The 27,961-nt window shown below is 50.7% G+C and overlaps 1 protein-coding gene across 3 annotated transcripts in view; it reads right to left on the minus strand.

Annotated features, from left to right (window-relative positions):
- Positions 1–12,604: 12,604 nt before the first annotated feature.
- Positions 12,605–27,961, minus strand: part of SETD3 (SET domain containing 3, actin N3(tau)-histidine methyltransferase) — an 80,749-nt gene continuing 65,392 nt past the window's right edge. Inside the window, exons 9-13 of one of the 3 annotated variants that reach the window (XM_040478202.1) lie at positions 23,534–23,608; positions 22,390–22,556; positions 21,438–21,523; positions 14,846–15,006; positions 12,605–13,959 (exon numbers count right to left, since the gene is read on the minus strand). In XM_040478202.1, the coding sequence (XP_040334136.1) occupies positions 13,492–13,959; positions 14,846–15,006; positions 21,438–21,523; positions 22,390–22,556; positions 23,534–23,608 (957 nt within the window). In that variant the 3' untranslated portion in view covers positions 12,605–13,491. Of the gene's footprint in view, positions 13,960–14,845; positions 15,007–21,437; positions 21,524–22,389; positions 22,557–23,533; positions 23,609–27,961 lie in introns of those variants that run through there. The other 2 variants (XR_005791175.1, XM_040478203.1) reach the window with 2 other exon arrangements.

Genomic DNA, 27,961 nt, shown 5'->3' on the forward strand with positions numbered 1-27,961 from the left:
TCGAAGCAGGCCTGACGACAGGGTTCGAGTCGTGAGGACTCAGGAGCCACATTCCGTCTTCAGCCTCCCGGGTGGGTGGAGAAATGAACATCCTTCAGGGCGGGGCACTGGGTGTGCAGGACTCAGTTTAGAAATGTGGCCGCATCACAGCCGAACGTGAGGTGTCTCTGACTTTGAGGGGTTCACAGCTTGATGGTGGAGACGGACATGAGCACATGTGAAAGGCCCGCTGAGGAGGCCTGGGGGGGGCGGGGGGGGGGAGCCTACTGATTTTGAGGAAGCCCATCTGAGCGACACCCTGCAGGACCCATTGTCACAGCAAGATGCTTCTCTGTCCTTTCAGTGTGGCCGGAAGGGCTGCTCCTGAGCCACCCGAGGCCGCTTGGACCCGGGGCCGGCCACTTAGAGGGAAGCCGGCCTGGCCCTCCCTGACTGTGCCCCTGGGGAGGGGACGCAGGCCTCTCTGGGCCCAGTTCCTCGTCTGGAGAAAGCCGGTGATCACAGTGCGTGCTGCCTCGTCCAGCGAGGACACAGGGGCTGCAGCCAGCCTCCCCAGGCCCCGGTCACACGGCCACACGTGTAACACATTTGCACAAACACATACACACGCTCGTGTACCTGCACACGCACGTGCACTCACGTCACCAGGCCTCAGCTCCCTCGGCTGTCCAGCGAGACACTGGAATGTCCAAGGGGGGCCGGCGACACAAAGGCTGGCACTTGGGAATCGAATTCATTCTTCCTCCTGTCCCTGCAACTCACAGAGGGGACTCAGGGGACTCAGAGGGAGACCAAAACCTAGTTCCCATGAAATGTCCACGTTCTGGTGATCATGGGGGAGCGTGCAGCCTCCCAGGGGGAGGGATTTGGGTCCACCAGGTGGGGGAGGATATGGGGGGGGGGCCCCCAGGGGGTGGCAGGTCTGCAGGGTCAGAAAGGACGGATTTGTTAGGCACATGGTGGCAGGAAGGACATTCCAAGCCAGAGGGGGAGGCAGGGCAAGGCATTGGAGGAAGCCACCTTTGAGGTACTGCGATGACCCATCCTCCTTGGCCCGGTGGGGAGGCAGGGGGGTGGGGGGGAGAGTGGAACCTGTTAGGGCCCCTGAAACCCACCAGACAGGTAAGTGCTCAGTGCCGGTTACTCCCCCTTCCCTGGAGATGAACTGCAGCATTGCTATTGGCTGAGCTTTTTATTTTTATTTTCTTTAATGTTTACCTGTGAGAGAAAGACAGAGCACAAGGGGGGAGGGGCAGAGGGAGAGGGAGACACAGAGTCCGAAGCAGGCTCCAGGCTCCGGGCCATCAGCACAGAGCCCGACGCGGGGCTGGAACCCGCGAACCGTGAGATCATGACCTGAACCGAAGGCGGACACTCAATCGACTGAGCCACCCAGGCGCCCCTTGGCTGAGTTTTTTCAATTGCCTTCACTGTGTGGTCGACCGGCCTCCCAGCATTTCATCTGAAAAACAAAAAAGCACCACTTGGACCCTTCTGTGCTGCTACAGATTTCTCTACTTCTCTCCATACTTGTACAAAGAGAAACGGAAAACTGATTTTGTAGTCTCTCTGTGCAGCCTGGCAGCTGACTTCCCGGCGGCCCCCGGGGCCCGGGCGCCTTCCTGAGAGCTGTGTGCAGGCCCTGTCACCGCGACCCTGTCCACGCGGCCAGGACTGGGACCCTGAGGCGCAGCCAAGTGGCAGGGCAGGTACAAACCAGGCAGTCTTAGCCAGAACACAGGGCCCAGATTTTTGCTTCCTAACTTACAGAAGACTGTACGTTTCTGGTCAGCAAACTCGGGTTTTCCACTTGCGTCCTTTTCCGCCGCAGGACCCCATCGGGACCCCACGCTGCTTTAGCTGGGAGTCCCCGGCCGCTCCAGGCTCGAACACTTCCTGGGGCGTTCTTGTCTTTCACACCCCTGGCGCTGTGGGAGAGGGCTGAGTGGTTGGTCATTTTGTAGGATGTCCCTCAGTTTGGCTTTGTCTGAGGTTTCGTCAGGAGTGGCCCAAAGGTGTGCATTCTGGGCAAGAACCCCACGGAGGTGATGTTGTGTCTTTGCTCAAGCTTCCTGCGGGGGGGGGGGGGGGGGGTTCGTGGTGCCCCTGTCCTGTGATGCGTGAGTTGGGACACTTTTTCTCTGTTTGATGACTTTGTGCGTGTGAATTGGCTTCTCATCTTTTCCCCATTTTTCTTTCAAGCGTTTGGTCCTTTGTATCTCGAGTTTTAGTTCTTTCTGTAATAGAGATACTAGTCCTCTGTCCACAGTAAATGTTGCAAATGCTTTCTCCCAGTTTGTGGGGAGGAAATGTCTTTTGCCTTTGTTTATGGTGGAGTTTTCTTTTTTAAAAGAAATGTTTATTTATTTTGAGAGAGAACACGCACACACACACACACACACACACACATACACACAAGTGGGGGAGGGGCAGAGAGAGAGGGAGAGAGAGAATCTCAAGCAGGCTCCACACTGTCAGTGCAGAGCCCAATGCAGTGTTCAAATTCCCAAACTGTGAGATCAGGATCTGAGCCCAAATCATGAGTCGATGATTTTTTTTTTTTAATTTTTTAACATGTATTCATTTTTGAGAGACAGAGACAGAGTGTGAGCAGGGGAGGAGCAGAGAGGGAGACACAGAATCCGAAGCAGGCTCCAGGCTCCGAGCTGTCAGCACAGAGCCCGACGCGGGGCTCGGACTCACAAACCATGAGATCATGACCTGAGTCGAAGTCGGACACTTAACCGACCCAGTCCCCCAGGCGCCCCGGTGGAATTGTCTTCCAGTCGATTAAAGAGAAATGAATGTAGTCCCATCTATCCATCTTGAATGCCCTGGGCTTTGCAGGATAGTGCCAGCCTCCTCCACGTGCCTGCAGGCCTTCCCCACGGACCTGGGGGGGGGGGGGAGTGTGGGTAGAGCCAACAAAGGGAAGGTGCAGGCTTTCCCAGCAAAGGAAGGCACTTTAGATTTGGGTAGATTTGCCGAAATTGAGCGAAAGGCCCATGCTTCCCAAAGATGTAGCTGTGTTTCCTGCTGAGATAAGACAGCCAAGAGTCCCACGTCCCTCAGGCACATACATCCGGTCGTTCAGGTTGGTGCTCAAGCTTTTCCGCATTCCTGGGCCTCCCGTCCTGCAGGTGGAGAAGCCCAAGTCAGTTAAAGGCCTGCCTCCATCAGAGACAGTGATAGAAGAGGGGGCCTGAGGCAACTCTCTGCCCTAGCCCCTCCCTCCCCCTCCCTCCACTGCTGCAGATACCTGGGCGTCTCCCCACACTAGTCTGGTCCCCCCAGGGCTGGGTGGGGCCCCACAGTAGCCTCATGGAAGTTCAGAGCACCCCTCTCTGGAGAAAAGCCAAGCTTCTTTTGCCTGGTGCGGAAAGCTGTGTGACAGGCCCCTCGGAGGCCCCTCCCTCCACTTGGCCCAGCCCCCGGCTCAGCCCCTGGGGCCCTAGGAGAGCCAGGCAGCACCCATCTCCCTGTCCACTGGGGCCAGGCTGCCCTGCCGTGTCCTCTGCACCACCAGCCCCCCCCCCCCCCCCGCCACATGAGCACTTGTCCCTCTGATGTGCCCAGACCAGCCCTGAGCCCATGGGGGGGGGGGGGCTGGCTCCCTGTAAATCCCTAGCATTGTAAATCCCAATAAAATCTGCGAGGCAATCGACTGTGGAAACAGGAGCAGAGATGGGGTGGCAAAGAGGGAGCCAGGGAGGGTGGCGGGGGGACCGTGTGAGAGGTTGCCAAGGAGGTAGGGAGGCAAGACAGCGAGAGGGCAGGGGGCAGGTCCCCCGTGGGCGGTGGAGGTCGAAAGGAAGGAAAACAGAAGGCCACAGTCGTCTTTCCCGATTTCTTGGCTAGGTCACAACAGCCTCTGTTAGCACCAAGCCCCACAAAGGGCTCAGACATCAGGTGCGCTCAGATTTAACCCAGGTTTGCCGCCTGCGGGGATATTTTGGGAACCGCAGACACAGCTCCTCTCCCCTGCTTTTCCTTCCCATGGCATCCCGGGCAGGTGGCCCTCACGGCATGAAAAACAGTTCCTGAGGCCTTGCAGCCAACCAGAGTTTTGTAAACTGAGTCACCTTCTTGTCTCCCGACGACATCTCTGGGAAAAGTCTACGCATGCACACTGTCTGCTTGGCATAGACCCGTGGAATCGGTGGGAAGAGGGCACGAAGTCAGTCACCCTTCTTTTTATTTATTTTTGAGAGAGGAGGAGAGACAGAGTGCGCGAGGGGCAGAGAGAGAATCCCAAGCAGGCTCCGCACCGACAGTGTGGAACCCAACACGGGGCTTGGACCCACAAACCATGAGATCATGACCTGAGCCAAAACCAAAATCCGGACATTCAACCTGCTGAGCCACCCAGGCACCCCCAAACATACCCCCCCCCTAACAATTTCCCAAATGGTGTATTTTCGGAGAGACTATTTTTGTTGTTATTCAGTTTCAAGCCCCCTTGCTGAGCTAAACGGCTTGGCCTTCCTTTTTCTTTGGCATTTTCTGGGTACCTACTATGTGCGAGGCACAGGAAGCAGACAGAGATGCTAGGAGGACCCCGGATACAGCGGGCAGTTGCACCGTGCGGGGGAAGCCAGGCCTCGGCCCAAGAGTTTAAGCACGGAGAAGCAGGTGGGGGCGACGTCCAGGGCCGGACGGCCTGGGGCGGAAGACGTAGGGTGCCGGCTGCTTGCACATCGTTGTTGGATAAACAGATGTCATGTAAATATGGTTTTGATATATTGGTTCTTCAACGCTGGGCACATCTCGCGAGGGGCCTTTGTTTCTACAACACAACAGCAGCAGCAAACCCCACCCCTTGGAGAATCAGTCTCTTGGCTGGGTCTGGGCAGGGTACCTGCTCCCAAGGGTGTGTGAGTCATTTTTTATCCTGGGCAGCCTCCTGGCGGGCGGTTCGTCCCACGAGGCACTGCCACCAGGGGGCGCTGTCGGAGCAGGACAATGGGGATTGCCCAGGTAGGAGACCCCAAGGAAGCTTGCCCTCCTGGGGAGTTGCCCCAACTGGAGGCTTTGATGAGAGCGGAAAGGGAAGTTTGGTCTGCCTTGTTTGGGTGGTAAAGGAGGGGTCTGTGGACTTTCTCTGCTGTTTGCCGGGCCATGAACCGGTGGTGAATTTCCCCTCCTCCCCCCTCATACACCTGCGCTGCCCGTTCTGGGGGCGCTGTCCGTTCTGGGGGCGCTGTCCGCGGTGGCGGTGTGAAGGAAGGGCGCTGGGGGCTCCGGCCCCGCCCACCCTCTGGGCGCGGTGACGAGGCCGCCTCAGTTGCTGTTGGCCCATCTGCGGGTTCATCTGAGGAATCCAGTCTAGCAGGTGACACTGGTTCTTTACTCACATTGCACTTGGCGCAAGTGTGCCGAAATTACTGCCTTTAAAATGTGCAGATTCAACGGCGGAAGCCTGAAGTCCACGTAACTGAATGACTGGAACCGGGAGATGATTTAACAAGGGCGTGTACTCACAGCACCCTACTAACTGCACACAGCACTGGAGCTTAATTTTTCTACTTCCTGGGCTTGTAGTCTACTTTCCGTCAGATACACAGCAATCCTGTTCTTCCAGTATCGGCTGTTTTATAATCATCACCCTGACAGCGGAACCACATCCTTGTGTTCATTTAATAACTATTTATCATCCCCTATCTTCCCATTTTCAAAAAAGAATAAGTTAAGTGCTCCAGAAATTGGAAAAAAAATTGAAATTTGACCTTTATTAACTGGGTTAATTGTCAAAATCTCTGCTTGTAAAAAAAAAATTAATGACCAAAAAGTGTAAGTTTCGGAGTTTCAAAGATTAGGTTAATGTCCAAGGAAGTATAAACTTTGACCTTTTTGACACATGTCATCAGTAACATCTATCCTAATAAATTGCTACCCGGGAGCAATTATAAAACTTTCCCTGTATCCAATCATGCAATTTAATTGCTGCTGGAAATCCTGACTTCCTTCGAGGTAGCCTGCAGAATGATCTGATGCCTACAGGAGTCGTTTAATATTTGTTTCAGGGAGGTATATTTGGACCGTTCGCTGCACTGCAGCTTCCACGAGCAGAGCACCTGCCCGCTTGGCCCAGAGGCAGCTTGGGCAGGAAACACCAGGAGCCCCAGGAGCAAAGTGGAAACTGAGGACCAGCTTCCGTGCCTGATTCAGTCTATCACTGACCCTGGATCCCCTCCTTTCCTGGCTAGCTGTCCATTTAGGATAGGGTGTTGTACGTGTCTGTGGCCCTGTGACTTTTCCTGTACCGGTAAACAATCAAGTCAACCCCAAACGGGATTAACAGGTGGTTTCTTTTTTTTTTTTTTTTTCTTTAAAAAAAAAAAATCTTTTTTAATGTTTATTTATTTTTGAGACAGAGCATGAATGGGGGAGGGTCAGAGAGAGAGGAAGACACACAATCCGAAGCCGGCTCCAAGCTGTCAGCAAAGAGCCCGACGCGGGGCACGAACTCACGGACCGTGAGATCATGACCTGAGCCGAAGTCGGAAGTTCAACCGACTGAGCCAGCCAGGAGCCCCGACAGGTGGTTTCTTAAATGACCTCATTTGGGGACGGGGCCTCTACCGACCGGTTTGAGCAAATGGGATGAATCCCCACTGCTGAGGCTCTCCCAGGCCAGCCACAAAGGACACAGGGATTTCACGGTCACTTACTGAGTCCCTTGAAAGCTGGGGTCCCCTCTTATAAGCCCACTACCCATTCAGAACATCCCGGAACGTGAGAAGACCTGAAAATTAGTATCTAGGAACATGAAGATGACCCCAGCTCCCGGAGTGGGTTTTCAAAGCACTTAGCAGGAAGGTGTGAAATCAGAATTAAATTCTCTGTTGTTTGACACCAACAATGAACCTGTTGGGGGAGGAAGGGGGTAAAAGGTGGGCAGAGATGAGCGTACGGGTAATCTCTAATCCTCTATACTGTGGAGTGAAAAGCCCTGGCCTCCTTTCTGGTGAGAAAAAGGGAAAGCGGGTGCAGCCGCGGGCTGAGCCGGGGTCGTCCTCGAGCCGTCCAACAGCGGGCCCCAGATCGTGGGCTGTGTGTACCCGGAGCCTGGTGGCAGTGTCCAGCCGGCGCTTAGCGGACATCAAGTGATCCAAATCACAAGGCGGTGAGTCCCTGTCGCCCCAGGACCCTGGGGCGACAGCATCTCACTTTCCCGTCGGCTCAACATGGTAATCGGACTCACACTTTGCCGTCTGTGAAACCGGGCTTTAAGCACCTGCCCCTGCCACGTGGGTCAGCACCGAGAGCAGAACCGGTGGGGGGCGGAATCCCCTTTCCCCCTTTTCTGCTACTACTTGGCCAAAACAGCCATTCTGGTTCCTTTTAAGATCCAAGGAGCGCTCGGACTGGATTTCCGGACTCTAATCACACCGTAGTCTTAAGAGCGTGACACGTAACTCCTTAGAGAACGGAAGCCCGAAGCTGGCGATTTTGACGACTGCCGGTGACCAAAATAAAACTTTTCTTGCAATTCTTGCATGAAAGAGCAGTGTTTCCCCAGGCGCACGTCGGGACTCACCTGACAACGAGATCTGGGATCTGGCACCAGCTGAGGTCTGCCCGGGTGGACCTCGATGGCTCACTGTCCCCTCTCTTGTCCTCTGCACCTGTTTCGAGGTGCCCGTGAGATTTACCTGAACACTGCAAGCCAAGACATTCAGAGGTGCCCGTTATAGGAGGCTGAGACACCTGCCAGGTTGGGAGAGCACCCGGCCTGCACGACGGTGGCCACAGAACGAGGTCCGTCTCCGTCTCCTGTGACCGCAGGGCTGACGGGCAGCCCTCTCATCCACGCAGGACCTGCTCCCTCAGGATCCAGATCCTAGCGTCCTGCCGCTGGTTTAGTACACGGGCTCCCTGCCACGGTTCTAAGGCCAGGAGCTATTTCTTGAGAACCACGTCAGAACTCCTCCTCCCCACAGCCTCACGTGGTTATTCCGTTTTGCAGATAAGGGATTCGAGGCCTTGGGGCCCCTGGGTGGCTCAGTTGGTCAAGCGACTGACGACTTCGGCTCAGGTCATGATCTCGCGGTCTGTGAGTTCGAGCCCTGCGTCGGGCTCTGTGCTGACAGCTCGGAGCCTGGAGCCTGCTTCGGACTGTGTCCTTCTCTCTCTGCACCTTCCCCTCCCTGCCCCTCTCAAAAATAAAGAAACACTTAGAAAAATTTGTTTTAATTTAAACTTGGAAAAGAAGAGAAAATCAAGGCCTTGAGCATCAAGAAACCCGCCACGGGGCCCAGACCACAGCAGGAAACAGAGCGATGGGATCCACCTTACCTCTGCCTGGTATCAGAGCCGGACCCTGTTTTCTGGACTTCTGGGGCTAAAACCTTGGTTGTAGTTCCAAATGCAAATACTCCGGAAGAATGGCAGAGTCTCTCCAGACATTTACACTTGAGTGGGAATTGGACCATCGCGTACTTTTCAGGAGTGCAGATTTGGCGTGGGTGAAGGGTGGAGTGTGTGAGTCTGGGGGGGTCGGGCGGAGGCCCCACACTCCGTGGAAAGGGAGCACAGGGCACCGAGCCCCACCCCACCCCCACCCCACCCGGGGTGTGCGGGCCCGAGAGCAGCCACTCATCCTAAAAGTAGCTTCTCCAGAACCGTGTTTTAGGAGGGGAAAGGATGCTTTGAGGTGCAAGCCACAACGCGGTCCTCTTCTCCTGGGACACGCTGCAGGGGTCAGGGCACAACAAGGCAGGGCAGCAAGAGGACAAGGGTGAGATTTCACGCCAGCCTGTTCCGGGAGGGAGGGGGCGTCCCCTCAGTGGGGCAGCCGGCGAGGCCGTTCCCCGGGGCTCTCTGTTGCCTGGAGCTGAAGGTCCGAGCTTTGACGGAGTGCTATACGCACGTATATGTGCACACGTGTGTGTGCGCACGTTTACACATATAAAACGTACTGACACACACTCTCACCCGCAGGTGTGTGGGAGTCGGAGCTGATCCGTGTGACAACCGGCGCCAACGTTCCCAACTCCACAAGTCCTGCTGAGGCGTCCACGAACACAGGCTTCTCTGCCTTTTTATCTTGTTTCTAAGGGAAACACCGACGGCGGCATTTGTTTCCAAGGGAGCTGGTGACCGCTCCATTTTTCCGCCTAAAGACGCTACTCGGTACAAGTCAGGTGGCCTCCCCTCCTTGAGTTCTCCTCGCGGGATCTGGGCACAGTGCCCAGGACTCCGTCTCCTGCAGGACCCCTCTCCAGGAGGCAGGGACTTGGGGCTCTCCTGGGCCCCCCGAAAGCCCCGCCAGAGGCCCATCCTCCCGCACCTCCCTTCCTCCAGTACTAGAGCACAGGGTCCCACCCCTCTAATGACCCGTGGCGTGGTCTGCCCGGATTATTGGTTCAAGTGGCCGCCTCGTCACCTCGAGGGCAGCGGGGGTTTCCTAGGAAGCCAGAAGGACCCACAGAACCTGGCACTGCACCAGGGTCGCAGCTGTCACTTGGCCCAGGTCCACAGTTGCTCACTCAGTGCGCACTCCAAGCTGCCGGCCTGCGGAGCAGGGATCCTTTTGCTATCCCGGGTCCCAGGAACATTCTCTGCGTCCTGAGAAGGGCTGAGGCTTAGAGAATCGTAAGAACCAACATTTCCTGAATGCTTAGCATGCACAGACACGGTGCCAGAAGCTTGGAAATGCATGATCCCATTCGGCAGACCCGGAGCCTGTAGAGGTAGGAAGCACAGATATCCTGCAGGAAGGCACGAAAACGTCCAAGGAGCGGGCCCCATCCCGCGGCCAGGAGATCCCAGGTCTGTGTTCGGAACGCGAACGCTTAGCCGCTGTGGATGGCCTCCCCGCTCAGCTCTGTAAAGTGATTCAAAAAATCAAAGCACGCCGGACATTTAGAATACCCTCTACAACAGTCACCCTGCTGGTGGCCGGCAGCCTGAGCAGGTCCTGGGCAGTGCTCGTGAGTCCTCCCTTGCAGACTGCGGCTGGCTAAAAAGTGCTCCCTCGCTCGGGGTTCACTGGGGGGACGGCTGCCTCCCGACCTGCTGGCCTGGCTGGGCCTCTGCGGAGACACAACTGGGCCCACCCCTCCTATGCTCCCGGACCTTGTGGACATTATGGCCTCCTCCCTCTCAGCCCAAACTCCCACCCTGGACCAGCACTGCAGTTTCATTTAAATAACAAATTTGCCAGTGCATTTGAATACAATTCCAGTTACTCAAATTCAATTTACACCGAGAATTTTAGGAATACATTATGTAAGGGGCTGCAGATTCAAATAGGAGGCTGACCCCTAATGAGCTGCCTGAAATTGACATTCAAATTCGAGTGAGCCCAAATCTTGGCTCAGGGCATCAGCTAGACCCGATTGAACACGCTCATTTTGCCAGATCAATAATACGAACATGGCATAATATATCACATAAAAAGCTTCTTCCCGTAGCCATGGTTACAGCACTTAAAGATCTGGGCTCTCTGAAACTCACCCCCCAAATCAGCCACCACTCCGACTCATTTTCCTTACGGACAGTCCGATTTTAGTTCTAAGCTCAAGTCACAGGTACTTTCTTCGTTTTTATTTCTTTGTTTTTAATACCCTCACTCCAACATATACATATTAACCACCAAAAAATACAAGGAATGATTTGCAGAAAATTAATTCCCTGTTTTTAAAGGAAGCCTTAATTTAGCATAACCCAGTGTACTATATGGAGAACCTGAGAATATTTTTTTTTTAACCTGAGAATATTTTTAATGCCTTACTCTATCAAAAAAAAATACATCTTTTAGTGAGCCCAGTCTAGAAACTATTGGGGGAAGTCACCTATCAATTGCCAGTTTGTGGGAAAAACTGGGTAGTTTTTCTAGGCTGGTGAAATCTAATTGCTAAGTGTTTACACAAATAACACACAAAGCTAAGAATCAGAAGCAAAGGCTGGCATTTTTCCAATGACTAGCCTGAACAGCCTCCGATCCGAAAGCATGAAGAAGAAAGTAAACTTTAAAATGATTTGAGAGAAAGGTCTATTTTCATGACAGATGGCAATGAGGGTTCTTCAATGCCAATTTAATCACTTTTCCTCAATTTTCAAATGCTTAGGATGTGGCTCTGTTTGTGACCAGCACTGTGTCTGCTGAGCCGGAATGGGGCAGGACGGAGACTAATGTGTGCTGTGGTCTCCAGGCCACTCTAGGGCAAGGCCACCCAACTTAGGGCAGCGATGTTGTTCAACAGATAATCTTTCTTTCCACGTGGAAAAGTTCTGTTCTTACCAGCCCCATTTTTATGTCACAAAGGCAAAGACCGTTCTTGATCGGGGGCCTAATTTACATAATCACTTTTTGGTCTGATAACCTTAACAAATAGACCTGTTGATGGGGATTTAATTGACAGAATGAACAGTCTCCAAATTTTCAAGTAGGGACTTTTAATTTTTTAATGTTTATTTGAGAGACAGACAGAGAGAAAGAGAGAGAGAGAGACAAAAACCCAAGTAGGCTCCAGGCCCTGAGCTGACAGCTCACAGCCTGACACGGGGCTCAAACCCACAAACCACGAGATCATGACCTGGGCTGAAGTCAGACGCTTAACAGACTGAGCCCCCCAGGCACCCCTTTAAGCAGGGACTTCTGATAATTACCTTCCAAGTAAGTGAAGAGAAGGGCCTGACACCCACCAGCAGTGCTGTGAGGGCCAGAACTTGAAGCCCGATTTCCACCCAGGGCTCCGTGAGCTCCATCTGGACTCGTATCTTTTCCAGGAAATATTCTGACAACTATCCTGTCTCACGACACTACTTTACATCTGAACCGTATGTAATTTTTCCAAGGAGATATTGGATACTAGACTTCACTTTTAAACCAATGAGAAAATGTATCTACAGACAAATTAGTCATTAAAGTTCTAATCTCTGGGACTTCCCTATCCAGAGTAGAAAATGCCTCGAATATACCACGGTGCTTCTTTGGGAAATATGTACGTTTTATAGGCTCTTCATACTTTTGGTAAAGTGTCTCAGATGCAAGGCTGATGGGGGAGTTCACCACCACAGGTGTGCTTATTAATAAGCTGGAGTTGAGTGCGTACCAACAACGCAGGAGAGTTCTAGGCGTCAGTGCTGATGAATGCTGCTAAGCACCTGTAAAGACGAAACCTGCCCCTCGCATTCAACGACCTCCTGAGCTCTGTAAGACTCCGGATCCTCGGTGCGGAATTAAGCAATTTATCTGCAGAGCCCTGTCTTCTCCAAGGAGAGACACAGACAATGTCCTTAAGACTACCTGTGCGCAACGGCGTTTACCGAAGCAGCCGGGTTATTTACACAGCGTTTTCCAAAAGAACTTAATAGTCAGGACCCCGGAGACAGCGTGAAAACCCGTAGTGGAGGAAGGCTGGCAACCTGTAACCCGGGAGCCAGTGGCCTTCAGGGGACGCTAGCCTGAGACTTCACCTCCCCCACAACCTCAAGCGCTCCTTTGCTTGTGTCCGGCTCAGCCCCGGGTCAAGCAGAGCACTGGACATCGGGCACCGGGCAGCTTCCAAACAGCTCCGCGGATAAAGCAGGATGGTTTGCATCGGAGCTCAGTCCGAAGGGCCTGTCCCACTCCAAGGAAAGGAAGAGACAAAAGTATTAATCATGTTTTCCTTTTAATAAGGCTTTTTACTCAAAAGTGTAGCTTTGAAAATCTCTAGCTTGTGAAAACCGAAGAGCCGGGGAGCCGCCTCGCTGTGCACGCGGCCCCGGAGAGCTGAGGCCCCGCCGCCGCCACAGACCCTCCGTGACTGACGCGGGAAATCAAACGCACCACGTTAAAATCAGAGCCAACATTTAAAATGAGGAAGAGGATGCATGTCCTACGGTGATTCAAGGAGAGGGGGCAAGTTCTTCATACGGTAAAACCAAACACAAAAGGTAAACAAATCTTTAGAAATCACTAGGGCTGTGTGTGGTGTGTGTGTGTGTGTGTGTGTGTATTTATATAATTAGGATTATCACCAACATTTAAAACTATTAAAAATAAGGTTGCCACCTTAACCTTTCTTTCAGTACCGGGGCGTTATTTTAGGGAAAAAAAAAAGATGTCGCCCCGAACCTCCAGCTGCCAAACCTGGAGCCCGGCCTGCGCTGAGCACCCGGAGCGCGTCACCCCGTCCTGCTGGCAGGGGGCAGAGAGGCTGCCGCCGCGGCTGGCAGGGGGCCAGACCCGCCAGAGCACGGCTGACGGCCGACCTGCATGCGTCCCCGGGTAGAAAACACGGGTGCCCACAGTGGGTCTACAGGGGCTGCCAAAGCACCTCTTGCCCGGTCTGCCGTCGAGGCCCGGCAACCTGTTTGTTTTGCCCAGAAGCAAGATGGCTATCTTAATCAAAAAGGGAAGCTAGATTTTTTTTAAATAACTTAAAAAAAAAAATCATTTTTATATAAAGCAGCAAAAACATATTTTCCTCTCTGCGGAAAGAAAAAACGTGAACAAGGGAGCACGGCGATGCAACTGGACGGTCCATGAACTTCCGCTCAGCTCAGCTTGGTGCAGACGGCACCTCCGCGGGGCTGCTGCTCCCTGGTGCCCTCCGTGCCGTCTGCACAAGATTCTTTGGTGCCCTCGGCCGCTCTTCGGCTTTCCTCCCGATTTAAATTTTCCTTCTCCGCCCCGGTCCCGTTGGGGATAGAGTTCTCGCCGTTCACGAGCCCATTCTCCACGGCCTTCGCCCCGCCCACGGCCTCGGCCAGGGTGAGGGCCTCGTGGGCGCCGGCCTCCTCCTCCAGGCTCCTCAAGGCCAAGGGCAGCCTGGCGCCCCCCGCGCCGCTCTCCTCGCACCGGGGCAGCGGGGCCCCCGCCTCCATCTGCTTGCGGTAGTACTTCCGGTTGGCGGCTGCGCTCTTCACCGCTTTCTCCAAAATCTCCTTTTCTCCTAAGCGCAGCTTGATGGCCATTGTTGCGCGCACAGAAAGGTTGTGGTTTTTCAAGAAGGCCTTGTCTTCCTGGCCAACGAAAAAGAGCGAGATTAATTCTGAGAAGTCTAAATCGGCAAAAGCGTGGCGACAGAAGGCAGATCAGTTGCTGCCAGGGATGGGGGCACGAGGGAGGTGTTAGGGGTGACAGAAGGTTCTGGAACTTGACTGTGCTGGTGGCTGCAGGATTTGTGGGCTTCTAGCAGAACGTCCACGTTAGAAGTGTGGATTTTATTGTATTTATTGATTTTTAACATTTATTTATTTTTGAGACAATGTGACAGACAGAGCATGAGGTGCAGAGGGGCAGACAGAGGGAGATACAGAATCCGAGGCGGGCTCCAGGCTCTGAGCTGTCAGCACAGAGCCTGACGTGGGGCTCGAACCCACGAACCGCGAGATCATGACCTAAGCCAAAGTCGGACGCTTAACCGACTGAGCCGCCCAGGCGCCCCGATTTTATTGTATTTAAATTCCACCCCGGTAAAATGACCCTAAGATGAAAACGGTGAGCCTAAATCTCATGCCTGCTGCACCACATGTGACAGCGAGCTCGGCCGATTTTAGGTGTTGTCTGTCCTGTGCACTGATGGCCCAGGGGGCTTGGCACCTGGTTGGGTGCATGTGAAATTAGGGACGCGAAGGTTAGCTTTAAAAGCACAAATGAAAACTCAGAATGACAGAAGAGTGGTGAAAAAAATTTTCAAATCTGTCTTCTTATCAACAGTGCCTCAATGCGATTCTTCTGGTTAGGTATACATACGGTAAGTAGAAAAACCTTAGTAAGCTGAGTGACAAAGATCAGATGCCCAATGCTCTTGCTAAAGAAAGTAATTGACATTTAGGAAGGAATCTCTCATCAGAAACCCTTAACAACATGACACAGCTCAACTCCTCATCTACGCAATCTAATTACCTCAATGGTTGTTTTGTAGGTTTTTAAAAGAAGCGAGGCTCGATCTTCAAGAAATGTCCAAAGTTTGACCTCATTGTCCCAGCTAACGGGATACTCGGAATTACCCAAGGTGAAGATTCTGTCTATAGCATTATCTCCCAGCAAATGTTCTTTCAATTCTTCTGCAAGAAACACAAACAGCCATCTGTTAGGGAAGAAACAGCACGGCTTCTCGGCTTCCCATTTAACAAGCAACCCACCTTGGAAAATATCTTCCCCAATGACATCGTCCTCCTGTGGCTGAAAGCTCTCCCTGATGGAGGGGGCCGGGCCCTGCTAGGCAATCCAGGGTGAGTCAGGGCTAGGTTCGGGAGGGGTATGTGTGTGTGTGTGTGTGTGTTTGGGGGGGGGGGGGCCCTCCTCCTGATCTGGAGTCCGGGCCAAGCCTTGGGGCGGCACTGTCGCTCGTTTTTATGGGGGACGCCGAGAGCTTTTACACAGTCTCACGAGATACATTTTAAGGACAAACTCTAGGGACACGGCCCTCATGCTGACGATACCCTTCTCACAAACCGTGAGCTCAGTCACACCCACGGGGTCAAAACGACATTTAGGTTGACGATGTAAATAGCAAAAATGCGTTAAATAGGACAACAATCCAGTGACCCTTCTCTGTGTCAGTCAGAACGACGCTCATGCCAGTAGTTGACCTGACAAAGCTGTTTACCTCCTAACACGCAAACCCTGAGCTGAAAGAAGCAAGAAAATGGACTATAAAAACCTTAGTTAATGAAAAATGTGCCTAGATCCCTCCCTTGTCAGGAATTAAACAGAAATTACAAGTAAACACAAGTGAACATCTCAATTACCTTCAAATATATGTAAGAGGAGGAAAGAATTCAGCAACTGCTCTGAGCATTTCATCTCCTGGCACATTATCTTCAAAAGACCCAAATATGCCCGTCCTAGTCACGCTCAAGAAATATCCCCGTACTTCTTATGTAATTATGAGCCAGTATCTCTTTCAGAGCAAAATGCCCCACAGCTGTCACTCTTTACAATTCAAATTGGAGAACTTCTGCTGCCAGCAAACTGAACTTTTATTAGTATTAGTTAGAGGAATTCAAAGGATAATATAGCAATTGTCTTGACATGACAAGTTGTCTTTCTAGGACTAAAGAGAAACTACAGAGAATCATCGGACCTAAAATGATTCAAGCAGTTTGGTTTTTTGGTTTTTTTGAAGAAAATAGAAGTTAATCGAACGTTCAAAAAAGAAATTTATGAAGTTGCCGTTGTTAGCAAAAGGGCATGAGAAAATTCAGGATTTTTAGATTTTGGATCCTCCAGTTTATATTTTGGGTAAAGTGCTGACCGTTTAAGACGCGCTTCCTTGGTGGTAGACGTTTCTTTTTGGAAGCTCCCCCCAGTCCTCAGGTCGCTAGTTTTGATTTGTTCCTAAGCGCACGCACGTTCTGCCCTCCAAGCTGGCAAGCTGAGTGAGGGGCAGGAGCAGAGACTGGGGACTGCTGGCGACAGGACACCCCCAAGAGGGGACACACGACAGCGTCACCATGCGACCAAAGGCTTCAAGAGTAGGTTCCTCCCTATGCTTCCCTGCAGCCAACAAAGAACGCAGCCCTGACAGAGCCTCCGTGCCTTCCCCCAGCCACCACGGGAGTCACGTTAGGTCACCCCCGACAGAGATCGGTGCCCTCGCTCCTCAGCCTGGCTCCATGTCAACCGCGGGTTCCTCCAGACCCCTGGACAACTAGTGTCTCTTCCACGGATCGTGTTCTGTGCAAGCCAGCGGGAGTCACGTGGGATGCCCGGGGCGCAGGCCCTGCAGGGAGAAGAGCTGGTCCTGACTCGGGCCGCCGTCTGCCAGCTCAGGGCCACGTCACTCAATCCCTTGGAACCGGAGCTTCCACGTCAGTGGAGCGCGAAGCCCTACACCTCACAAGCCTGACGACAACTAACAGAATGTAGCATGGCGCCTGGCATACAGCAGGTGCTCACGCATTACAGGGATCAGCATCACTGTCATTTTTCTCAGTTATAAGTCTCCTTGGGATCGGAATGGTGACCTTCACCTTTATACTTCTTTACTGTACATGGGACAGGCCCATGGGAAACCCTTCACTGGTGTTCGCTAAACTGACTGATGGGCCACCACCAAAGGAAAACCTCGCTGGAAGCTGGGCCTTCGACAGTGTGGCCACTTCTGAGGGACAAGCTCCATCCACCCCCCCCCCCCACCCCCCCCCCCCCCCCGCCTTGGGTCCTGTGGTTGGGTGTCGAAATCACCTGTTTGGGGCCTAAGTTTCTTCCACGTCTGTCCTGACGTCAAAGCCTGGACTGGGCATCCAGACGTGAAGACAGGGGGCCGAGGACAGCAGAGCCCAGCACACCCCACCACCGCGGGCCACGATTCACCTCTGCAGACCAGACTGCCCTCTCCCCAGTGCCCGGACAGCCTTCTTCAGAGGAATGCTTGTTTGTTTGCTCAGTTAGGTGCTAACTTTCTCACTCACTTCTTCCTACCCAATCTGTTTTGCACAGGATTTGAGGTCGTTTACAACAGCAGACACACACACACTCACACGCGCACACACACTTGCAAATGAAACTTCAGGGAAGGAAATAAGAAAGAGTAGAGCAAAAATAAATGATATAGAAGCGAAAAAAGAGCAGATCAATGAAACCAGAAGCTGGTTGTTTGAAAAAACAAATAAAATTGAAAACCACCAGCCAGACTTAGCCAAAATAAAAGAAAGGACCCAAGTAAGTGAAATCACAAAGGAGAGAGAGAAGAAATAACAAACCAACACCTTAAGAGAAATACAATCTTAAGAGAGTATCATGAAAAACTATATGCCAACAAAGTGGGCAATTTGGAAGAAACGGATAAATTCCTAGAAACACACAGATTAGTGAAACTAAAACAGAAAGAAATAGAAAATTTGAACAGACCCATAACCAGCAAAGAAACTGGGTCGGTAATCAAAAATCTCCCAACAAACAAGAGTCCAGGGCCAGACGGCTTCCCAGGCGAATTCTACCAAACATGTAATGAGTTAATACCTATTTTTCTCAAACTATTCAAAAGATACAATAGGAAGGAAAACTTTCAAATTACAGAGGCCAGCATTACTGATACCTAAACCAGATAAAGGCACCACAAAAAAAAGAACTACAGGCCAATATCCCTGATGAACTGGATGCAAAAATTCTTAATAAAATACTAGCAAACCGAATCCAACAGTTCACCCCGATCAAGTGGGATTTATTACTGGGTTGCAGGGGCAGTTCCATATTTGCAAATCAATAATGTGATGCACTGCATTACTAGAAGAAAGGAGAAGAACCACATGACCCTCTCAACAGATGCAGGAAAAACACTGGCAAAGTGCAATGGCCATTCAGGATAAAAACCCTCAACAAAGCAGGTTAGAGGAACCCAATAAAGTCCATATATGAAAACCCCACAGCCAGTATCATCCTCAATGGGGAAAAACTGAGATCTTTTCCTCTGCAGTCTGGAAGACAACGTGGATGTCCGCTCTCGCCACTGCTCTTCCACAGAAGACTAGAAGTGCTAGCCTCAGCAATCAGACAACAAAAAGAAATAAAAGGCATCCAAATCAGCAAAGAAAAGGTGAAGCTTTCACTATTTTCAGATGACAGGATACTATATACAGAAAACCCAAAAGACTCCACTAAAAGCTATTAGAACTGATGCACGAATTCAGTTAAGTTGCAGGATACAAAATCAATGTGCAGAAATCAGATGCATTTTGGTACTCCAATAATGAAGCAGCACGGTGAGAAATGGAGGAATTCATGCCATTCACAACTGCACCAAAAACAATAAGATGCTTAGGAATAAACCTAACCAAAGAGGTGAAAGGTCTGTACTCTGAAAACTATAAAACACTGACGAAAGAAACTGAAGACGACACAAAGAAATGGAGAAACATTCCGTGCTCACGGAAGAATAAATATCGTTAAAATGTCCATACTACCCAAAGCAATCCACGCATTTAATGCAATCCCTATCAAAATACCAACAGCATTTTTCACAGAACTAGAACAAACAATCCCAAAATTCGTATGAAACCATAAAAGACCCCAAATAGCCAAAGTAATCTGGAAAAAGAAAAACAAAGCTGTAAGCATCACGATTCTGGACTTGAAGTTATATTACAAAGCTGTATTGATCAAAACAGTATGGTACTCACACAAATATAGATACATAGATCCATGGAATAGACTAGAAAACCCAGAAATGAATCCCTAACTATATGGTCAATTAGTCTTTGACAAAGCAGGAAAGGATATCCATGGGAAAAAAACAGTCTCTTCAACCAATGGTGCGGGGAAAACCGGACAGCAACATGCCAAAGAATGAACCTGGACCATGTTCTTACACCATACACAAAAATAAATTCAAAACAGGTGAAAGCCCTAACTGGGAGACCTGAAATCATTAAAATCTAAGAGAACACAAGCAGTAACCTCTTTGACACTGGCCATGGCAACTTCTTACTAGATATGTCTGCTGAGGCAAGGGAAATAAAAGCAAAAATAAACTACTGAGAATTCATAAAAATAAAAAGCTTCTGCACAGCAAAGGAAACCATCAACAAAGCTAAAAAGCAACCTATGGAATGGGAGAAGATATTTGCAAATGATATATCTGATAAGGGTCAGTATCCAAAATCTACAAAGAACTTAAAAAACTCAACACCCAAAAAACAAACGATCCGATTAAGAAATGGGTAGAGAACGTGAACAGACATTTCTCCAAAGAAGACATCCAGGTGGCCAACAGACACACAAAAAGTTGCTCAACACCGCTCATCATCAGAGAAATAAATATCAAAACTACAATGAGAGATCACCTTCCGCCTGTCGAAATGGCTAAAATCAACAACACAGGAAATAACAGGTGTCGGTGAGGCTGCAGAGAAAGGGGAATTCTCACGCACTGTTGGTGGGAATGCAAATTGGCGCCGCCACTCTGGAGGCCAGTATAGAGGTTCCTCAAGAAACAAAAAATAGATGTACCCTAAGATCCAGCAATTGCACTACTAGGTATCTATCCAAAGAATACAAAAATACAGGGGCACCTGTATGGTGACCGATGGCTCGGTCAGCTGAGCGTCCAACTCTTGATTTTGGCTCAGGTCATCGTCTCACAGTCGGTCATGAGTTCAAGCCCCATGTCGGGCTCTGCACTGACCATGGAGCCTGCCTGGGATTCTCTCTCTCTCGCTCATGCACACACACACTCTCTCTCTCTCTCAAAAATAAATAAACAAACATTAAAAAGAAATTAAAAAATACGACTTCAAAGGGATACATACGCCCTGAGGTTTATAGCAGCACTATCAACAACAGGCAAATTATGGAGACAGCCCAAAAGCCCATCGACCGATGAATGGATAAAGATGTGGTGTACATATATATATCAGGATATTACTCAGCCACAAGAAAGAATGAAATCCTGGCATTTGCAATGATGTGGATGGAACTAGAATGTATTATGCTAAGTGAAGTCAGTCAGTCAGAGAAAGGCAAATATCCTATGATCTCACTCATATGTGGAATTAAACAACAAAACAAAGGGGAAAAGGTGTGTGCGCAGGGGGAACCAGAAAACAGACTCTTAACAACAGAACTAACAGGGTTGCTGGAGAGGAGGTGGGGGGGGGGGGATGGGCTAAATGGGGGATGGGCACTGAGGAAGGCACTTGTTGGGATGAGCACTGGGTGTTGCATGTACATGATGAATCACTGCATTCTACACCCTTAACTAGTATTAAACCACTGGTTAACTAACTGGAATTTAAATAAAAACTAAAAACAAAACAAACAAAAACAGTAAAAGCGAAGCCTTAGGACCATGGGATTGGGCCTACTGGGGTGGGGGTGGGGGGACATTTTCAGAACCAAACACGAAAACGCAAGCACAATCAGTCAGGATAAGAAAGGCCAAATGTCTGAGCTTAAGCAAACATAAAAGTAGATGCTGAATACGTGCATTTAACTCTTTCTCTGCCTGAAGGGAGAGGCTGCGGACAAGACCATTTTGTGATGCAAACAGGGTCGTCTTCAGTGTTAACCTAACAGGATGCCTGACTTTAGGAAGCCTGCCAGCAATTTCGCATCTCAAAAGCAGAGTCTGCCAGCCAGGGAGGTCCCGTGGCCCACGAATGCCACGTTGACCACATGACTTCCGGGGGGACTCCCAGGTCCGTGCACGGTGCGGGGAATACAGCTGTCTGCGGAACGAGCACACCAAAAACTCCCCCCCACAAACACAGAATTCTGATGCAGTTACAGGACCCCAGATGTTTCTTCTTCCAATGCAGTAGAGAATTAGTTGTTTATTACAAATGAATATTGACAACACATCAAGGACTTAATAAAACATTTCCAGGGTAAAACGGATCAACTTCTTTCTCCAATGTTGCCCTCCCCCCTCCCCCGAGAAAGCGCTCTAGTTTTAAACAATTTTATCTTGAATCTGCATCACTATGCTTTACACTTGATGCATTTTTTAAAAAGTCAACATCTTTTTTTTTTTTTTCCTCCTGAAATGATTTACCTTCAGTCATGCAGAATACGCGGAGAAAAGCCAGGAGCTGGGCAGAGACGGGCGGCTCGGTAAAATGCAGCGCAAACACACTGGAACTGACAAAGGCAGAAGCATTAGTCGCCCTGCCCGGGCACCTGCTCTCAGCAACTGAGAGCCCTTCACTCCACACTCGGGGAGGGCGGCCGCCCTCGAGGGGCGCCGACCCGCGTGACTCATCCCGACCCCTCACCCGAACCGCGCAAATGTTGCTTTCAGTGCCTGCAAAGTGCAGAAGGTAGGGCCTCTCTCGGAGGATGGCAGTCACCGCCCCATCGGCAGTTTCTAAAAGCCTTAATCTCAGGGTGCGTGTGACAACTAAGAGAATTAAGTGTGCCCACGGTTCTTAAAAAATGTTAATAATAATTTATGTTGAGTTCACATTTTAATCATTAATCAAATATTGACAAGTTCAATAAAAAAAGGCCTGGTTAATCCATTTTCATTAAGAATGGTTCCTCCATTCCCGGGAGAATAATAAATCATAATTCTTGGCCTCTTTATCATTTTGCACCTCAAATGCGAGAAAATCTTCAAGAATTTAACCAGAAATTCTTGAAATCACTAGGGATCATGACTTCATTACAGAAACTAATGGTGGCAAAGAATTAAATGAAACAAATTGATCCGGGTCATTAACCTTTTCAAGGTGAAAGACACTAATGATCCACAGTATTTATTTAACTTAATGAGGAGTTCAGGCCGTGTCCCCTGGAAGGGACCATGAGCGCCCTCAACGACGCTGACGTTTATCTGAAAACGCCCGTAAGTCTCCACGCGTCCCGGTCTAAATCTGCTGTGCTGCACGGATGCAGACATGGGGACAGACCACTCTAGAGAAGTTCTACTGACACACCAACGAAACACTGTGCAAGTGGAAATGCTTCTAGGCGCGCAGGGGAGAGCCGGGAGTCTCTGTACGTACGTGGGGATGCCGGCGCGGGCCAGGACCTCGGCCTTCATGGCGTAGAGTCGGTCACTCTTACTCACTCCCAGCTTTATTTTCACTCTGTCGTGTGAATTATTGTCAAAGAAAAAACCACTGTGGATCACAAACTCTGCATTTGACCGAGTGCCATAAAAAATGTAAATCTGAGATGCAGTAAAGAAAAAAATAAAGGGATATAAAAGAAATTTAACATCATTCTCAATACAGAGCAGGGCAAAGGATCAGTTCTCACATGTTCAACTGGACGTCACACTCCACACACAAAACAGCCCTCGCGTGATCACGTGTCTCTCCTGCAGCCCCAGCAAGGCGTGCAGTTCCCCCTTCCCCAAACCGGCTGAGACGGGCCAGGAAGGGCGTCCGCTCCCGCCACCGCGCGGGCCTGCCTGGTTCACAGAGGAGCCCCGGCTGGGGCGCGCACTGCCCCTTCTCCGTCCCCGGGACGGCGAGACCGGCCGGCACGTTATGACTGCACGTGGCAGTTCGTCAGTCCCCCCGCCTCCTTCCACTACGAGGGTCTCTTCTGGAACAAGAGTTTCAGGCCGTGTCCGTCAGAAACTCATTTCCAGTTCCTGTGGCAACTCTGCACCCCGCAGGGGGTCTCTAACTCTTCTGCGGGAAGGGCCGACCGGCACTTCGTTAGACTCGCATTGCTCATTTTGTCTCAGCTGGGGCGTCAATGGTCAACGTCAGTTCTGCTTTCTGGGGGTAACTGCTCGGTCCTGAGACCGAGGGGTGGAAAGCAGGCATTCAGGGATGCGTATTTTCAAACTCACCGAAAGGCTCACCCCTGCCCCCACCCAAATCATGAGATGAAATCTGCAGATTAAAGTGGAAAGACGTACGGTGCCCGAGTCCCTTGATTTTGCCACTTAAATAAATTGCAAATACGAGGTCAACTGTGCAAATAATTGCACTTAAATCTGTTTTCTCCGCGGACCCAAAGCACAGTACGTTTCTTACGGCTTCAGGTCTCGAGACGTACTCCCCAGAGGGTCCTAAATCCAAATCGCTAATTTTGTGCCGAGCTAAATCCCTTTTTAAACTCATCAACACAACGCAAGCTCTGTGCCCACTGGCCGGCCCCCGGTCCGCGAGCCGGTGCGTGAGCGCCGCCCACCTGCTCTCCAGCCCGGAAGTCCTGCAGGGCCACACACTCGCATCGGTCATCTTCCAGGTTGTAGCCGGTGGTGATCTAGGCGGGGTGGAGGGGGACAACTGTGAGCACGGAGGGGAGCGGTGCCCTCGCTCTCGAGGGTCTGGTTTGGCAGTCAGAAGACAGAAGGCAGCCGAAGGTACCTAAAAGGGCACCTTCCGCATGCGCTACAAAACTGCAAACAACTTCTTGGTTATTGTAATCAGTTCTATTTACACCAGAAATTCTTACACAAGATTCCGCACGTGGAGTGAGGGAAGGACCTGACTCTTCGGAAAATACAGTGGACAGAGTGGCCCTCGTTGGTCTCAAGCAAGGTCACCATTTGTCCCAAAGCGAGCCCCATGGACGGAAGCAGGGTCTCCTGGAGAGCACGAGCTGACTCCAAATGACTCCAAATACCGTTCCTCTCACCTCTGGCCACTAAGAAACTAACGTGTGTCTTCCATCGGGTAAACAACCGGGGAAAAAGGAAAGCCTGTTTCTAAACTATGTACTTATTTTACTCTGAAATTAGAGAAATTGAAACTTTCAGATAAGCAAAGGGAAAATCAAATAACTTAGCTGTGGTCTATCTTTCTGCTGAGCGCTGTATGTAAGCATCTCTGAGGCCATTACAAGTAAGTACCCCAGATCGGGTCCCAGGCCAGAAACCCACATCTCCCCCCACCCCAAGTCTGTCCTGTCCTGGGGGGCCAGGCCACTTCACGTCCTGACACACAGGCCACAGAGGTGTTCTGGTGCCGCTACAGGCCAGCACTTGAACTCCTAAATTAGCCTTCGGGTCCTTGCCTTCCTCATCACTCCCTGGCATGGCTGAGGTCCTAACCATCGGCAGCTGGCTTCAGATTCCAGTGCCGGCCTCCTGTGTAAAACCTTTTGGTAGCGGGTGCCCGGGTGGCTCAGTCGGTGGAGCGTCCGACTTCGGCTCAGGTCATGAACTCGCGGTTTGTGGGTTTGAGCCCCACGTCGGGCTCTGTGCTGACAGCTCGGAGCCTAGAGCCTGCTTTGAAATCTGGGTCTCCCTCTCTCTCTGCTCTTCCCTGACTTGTGCTCTGTCTCTCTATATCTCAAAAATAAACAAACGTTAAAAAAACATTAAAAAAAAAACAAAAACCTTTTCGTGGCCATCCACCTTACCTACAGGCAGAAATCCAAATTCTTGAGCGAGGCCAGTTTACGGGGAGGCCCACGTCCCCCTGGGGCCCCTGACCTGCTACTCGCCTGCCACGCCCAGCCACTCTCCCATCTCCTTCATGTCTGGAGCTACCTTATGCTCCCCTGTTTTGCCTGAGCCCTGGCTTCTTTGGGGACAGCGCCCCTCATCCTACCCAACCCTCCTGTACTCCCAGAGTCCGTGTACTGCCACCCTCCCACCCCACACCTACCCCCAGGAGCAGTCTGGAAGCTCCCGTGTCAACCATGTCCCCCGACACTGTCTCTGACAGTACTCACTGATGCGTGAGCCACTGGGATAAGAACAGGGCCCCCAATTTACAGGAAAAGCTCCTTATCGGAAGTCTGTCCTTTAGAGCGGCCCCCCCGATCTCTTAGACGGTCTGTAATTATTCATTAATTCCTTTGATCTCTTCATTTTGTCCTAGAGAATCAAAGTTCAAGACCACCGCAAGTGCCACTTACTGAAAAAGGCATCAACAGCGTGGACCCAAAAACTGACTTCTGAGTCCAGGGAATAACATCTTTAGGACGGAGGGCCACGTGACGACAATCTTTCAACCCAGGACCCCCAGAACCCGTGGTTTATGAACTGCATCATACTGCCACTCCGCAAAGACCAAGAGAAACATGAAAGCAACACGAAATGAATGCAGCCAAGGGATCTGGCACATTTGCCCTCACAGAACAGGTTCCACACTTGCTAAGATCAGCTCTATGAGGTTCCTGCCCAAAGTCAAAATCACTTTTCTGACCTCACACGGGATTCTGAGAAGCATGGAGTAGGAACTGCCCACAGACCCCCAGCCCTGAAAGTCTGCGGCTCCATGGTATGGTTGCACAGGGACCTGGCAGGAGCATCACACAGCAGGAGGGAAGTCAGGGAAGCAGGAGGGATGGGGAAGGGCCAGCGATAAACTGAAATAAACAGGCAGAAATACGGGAGACAGATAACGGGACAGGAGGCGAGGCTCACAGAAGGGGGAGCGTGGCGATGCCACACAGGGGACCCAGGGCAGCCTTCCTTGAGGAAGTCTGTGAGTGGTCTTTGTAGACATCTGAGGAACATGTATTTCAGGTGGCGGGAAGAGCCCGTGCAAAGGCCCTGAGGTGGGCGTGTGCCAGTGTTTGAGGAAGCACAGGGGCCCAGACCTGTGTGTGGTGGGAGTACAACGGGGACGCGTGGAGCGGGGAGCCTTGTCTGCTACTTACAAAAACCCAGGCTTTCATTTTGAGACCGGAAAAAAAGCCTTGTGTAAACCTGAACGTTTTAGAGGTTTCAATACTCAAGCAGACCTTGAGAGAGAGCCTCTCTCGCTTCTGCTTAATTTCCCAAGGCCCTTCCATCCTGACCAGGAGAGGTACACGCTCAAATACAAGGGCTGCTTATTCCAACATGCTTCACCCACTGGAACGGACAAACCACTTGTTAGTGTTCTCCACACAAACGGAATAACCTCGAGAAAGGAACATTGCTGCCTACGTGAGTTCTGAAGCAGTCGCCCAGAGTTCAGAGCTACAGCATTTCTTCCAGTTTAACATGGTGTCCCATGAACTCGTCTAAACCTGTGTCTCCGTGTGGCTAGGCAATCAGCTCATGCTTGCCACCACCTCAGGCCCGGGAACCCAGCCGGCCTTCTCTTTTCTCCCCCGTCTCCCTGCTGCTACCGCTTTGGAATTGCCGTCACGGGCTGGGCTCTCCCATCTCAGCTCCCACCATCAGGCTTTTGTCAGAAGCGCAGAGCGTTGCTGGGTTACAGATGTCTACCTGCTCCCTCGGCGAGCGTCAGAACAGACAGACAACGACCGTCAGGATAGACACACACACAGAAGACAATCACCTGTCTGCGAAGCCAAAAGCCTTAATTTCGGGTCCCTTGCAACTTCACAGTGTTAAAACAGATTCTCACATTCTACCAGACCCAATTTCCCTTGAAGTCCTGTAACTGCAATCGAAAGCAGTTCAGCCAAGGTGTGGAGTGCGGGATGCAAGCAGAACGGCCACGTAAGAAAAAGCACCACCACCCTGTCGGAACCCTCTAGAGGTTAGCCACGTATCACCAGCTCTGTGATAGGACACGGACCTTATGAACTGCACTGGAGAAAACAGCGTTGGTGGTTGTCATCGACTCCTTATTTTTGTCTTGAGATAAACGGACTTTTTTTTTTTTTAACTCTTGGAAAAAAGCGAATAGCTTAATCCCACTTATATGAAAACAACACAAAAACTAGTGTGCACGTGAGTGTGTGAAGGGGCACAAATGCGCACCCGATGGAGGGAGAGATTCGCTCCCAGACGGGCCCGGGGCCCGGGCTCTGGGCGCTGGCGGGGCAGGGAACCTCCACATTTCACGACTGCAAAGGCATCTCACTGGTTAACGGATTTTGTTTGCTTACGATAATGTGTGTACTTTTTCAAATTTTAGAAATGAGAAACCTCTAATGGTCAATCAAGTCTGAGAACGAATGACCTAACCCAGGGAAACAAAAAGGAGAACGCTACAGTCAAATATTAAAAGCGTTTTTGAAAACTTTGAAAACTTCAATCTTATAATCAGTTTAAAATAGCTCTGAAGGGGGGGGGGACAGAAAAAGAATGAAAACTTTTATTCATTAATGAAAATAAATAAAGTATGCTGTCCCTTAATATGGCTAATTAAATCAAGCATATCTAAATGAAGGCAGAAATGTAATTATAGGAGTGAAACCATTCTTTCTGTACAATTTAAGAGTATTACTTGCTGCTAGACCTTCCCAAATTAGCACCGGGGTATTCCATCGTCAAGGATTTGGCTCGTGCTACATGTGTTCTGGCCATTTTGTGGAGTTAGATGTGCGATACTCATTGACAGCATATTTTAAGCCTATTTATAATCCTGCTAATAATCACAGAGAAAGCAGACATTGAGGAAAGATGGACAAAAAAGTAAAACCAAGCCAGTGTGCTAGGGCCGTGCTGAAAAATTCAAAATATTCTCAAGTTGATCATATTTCCATATCCTGATACCAGGAAATGTTTCTCAGACAACCATCTCAGCACAGGGAGTGTGTCAGCCTCCGCTGTGGCTGGGGATCCAAAGAATGCGGAGGGACAGGGAGCCGGCTTCCTGGGCTTCCTCCTTTCATGCGTCGCCATTAACAATCATCATAAAATTCCCCTGTTTTCTTAACGTCTCCTACCTGGGGCTTCCCACGCCTGGCGATGCCTACCCCACA

This window comes from Herpailurus yagouaroundi, unplaced genomic scaffold, assembly GCF_014898765.1.
Source record: "Herpailurus yagouaroundi ecotype Mexico unplaced genomic scaffold, PumYag 141, whole genome shotgun sequence".
Taxonomy (NCBI): Eukaryota; Metazoa; Chordata; class Mammalia; order Carnivora; family Felidae; genus Herpailurus; species Herpailurus yagouaroundi.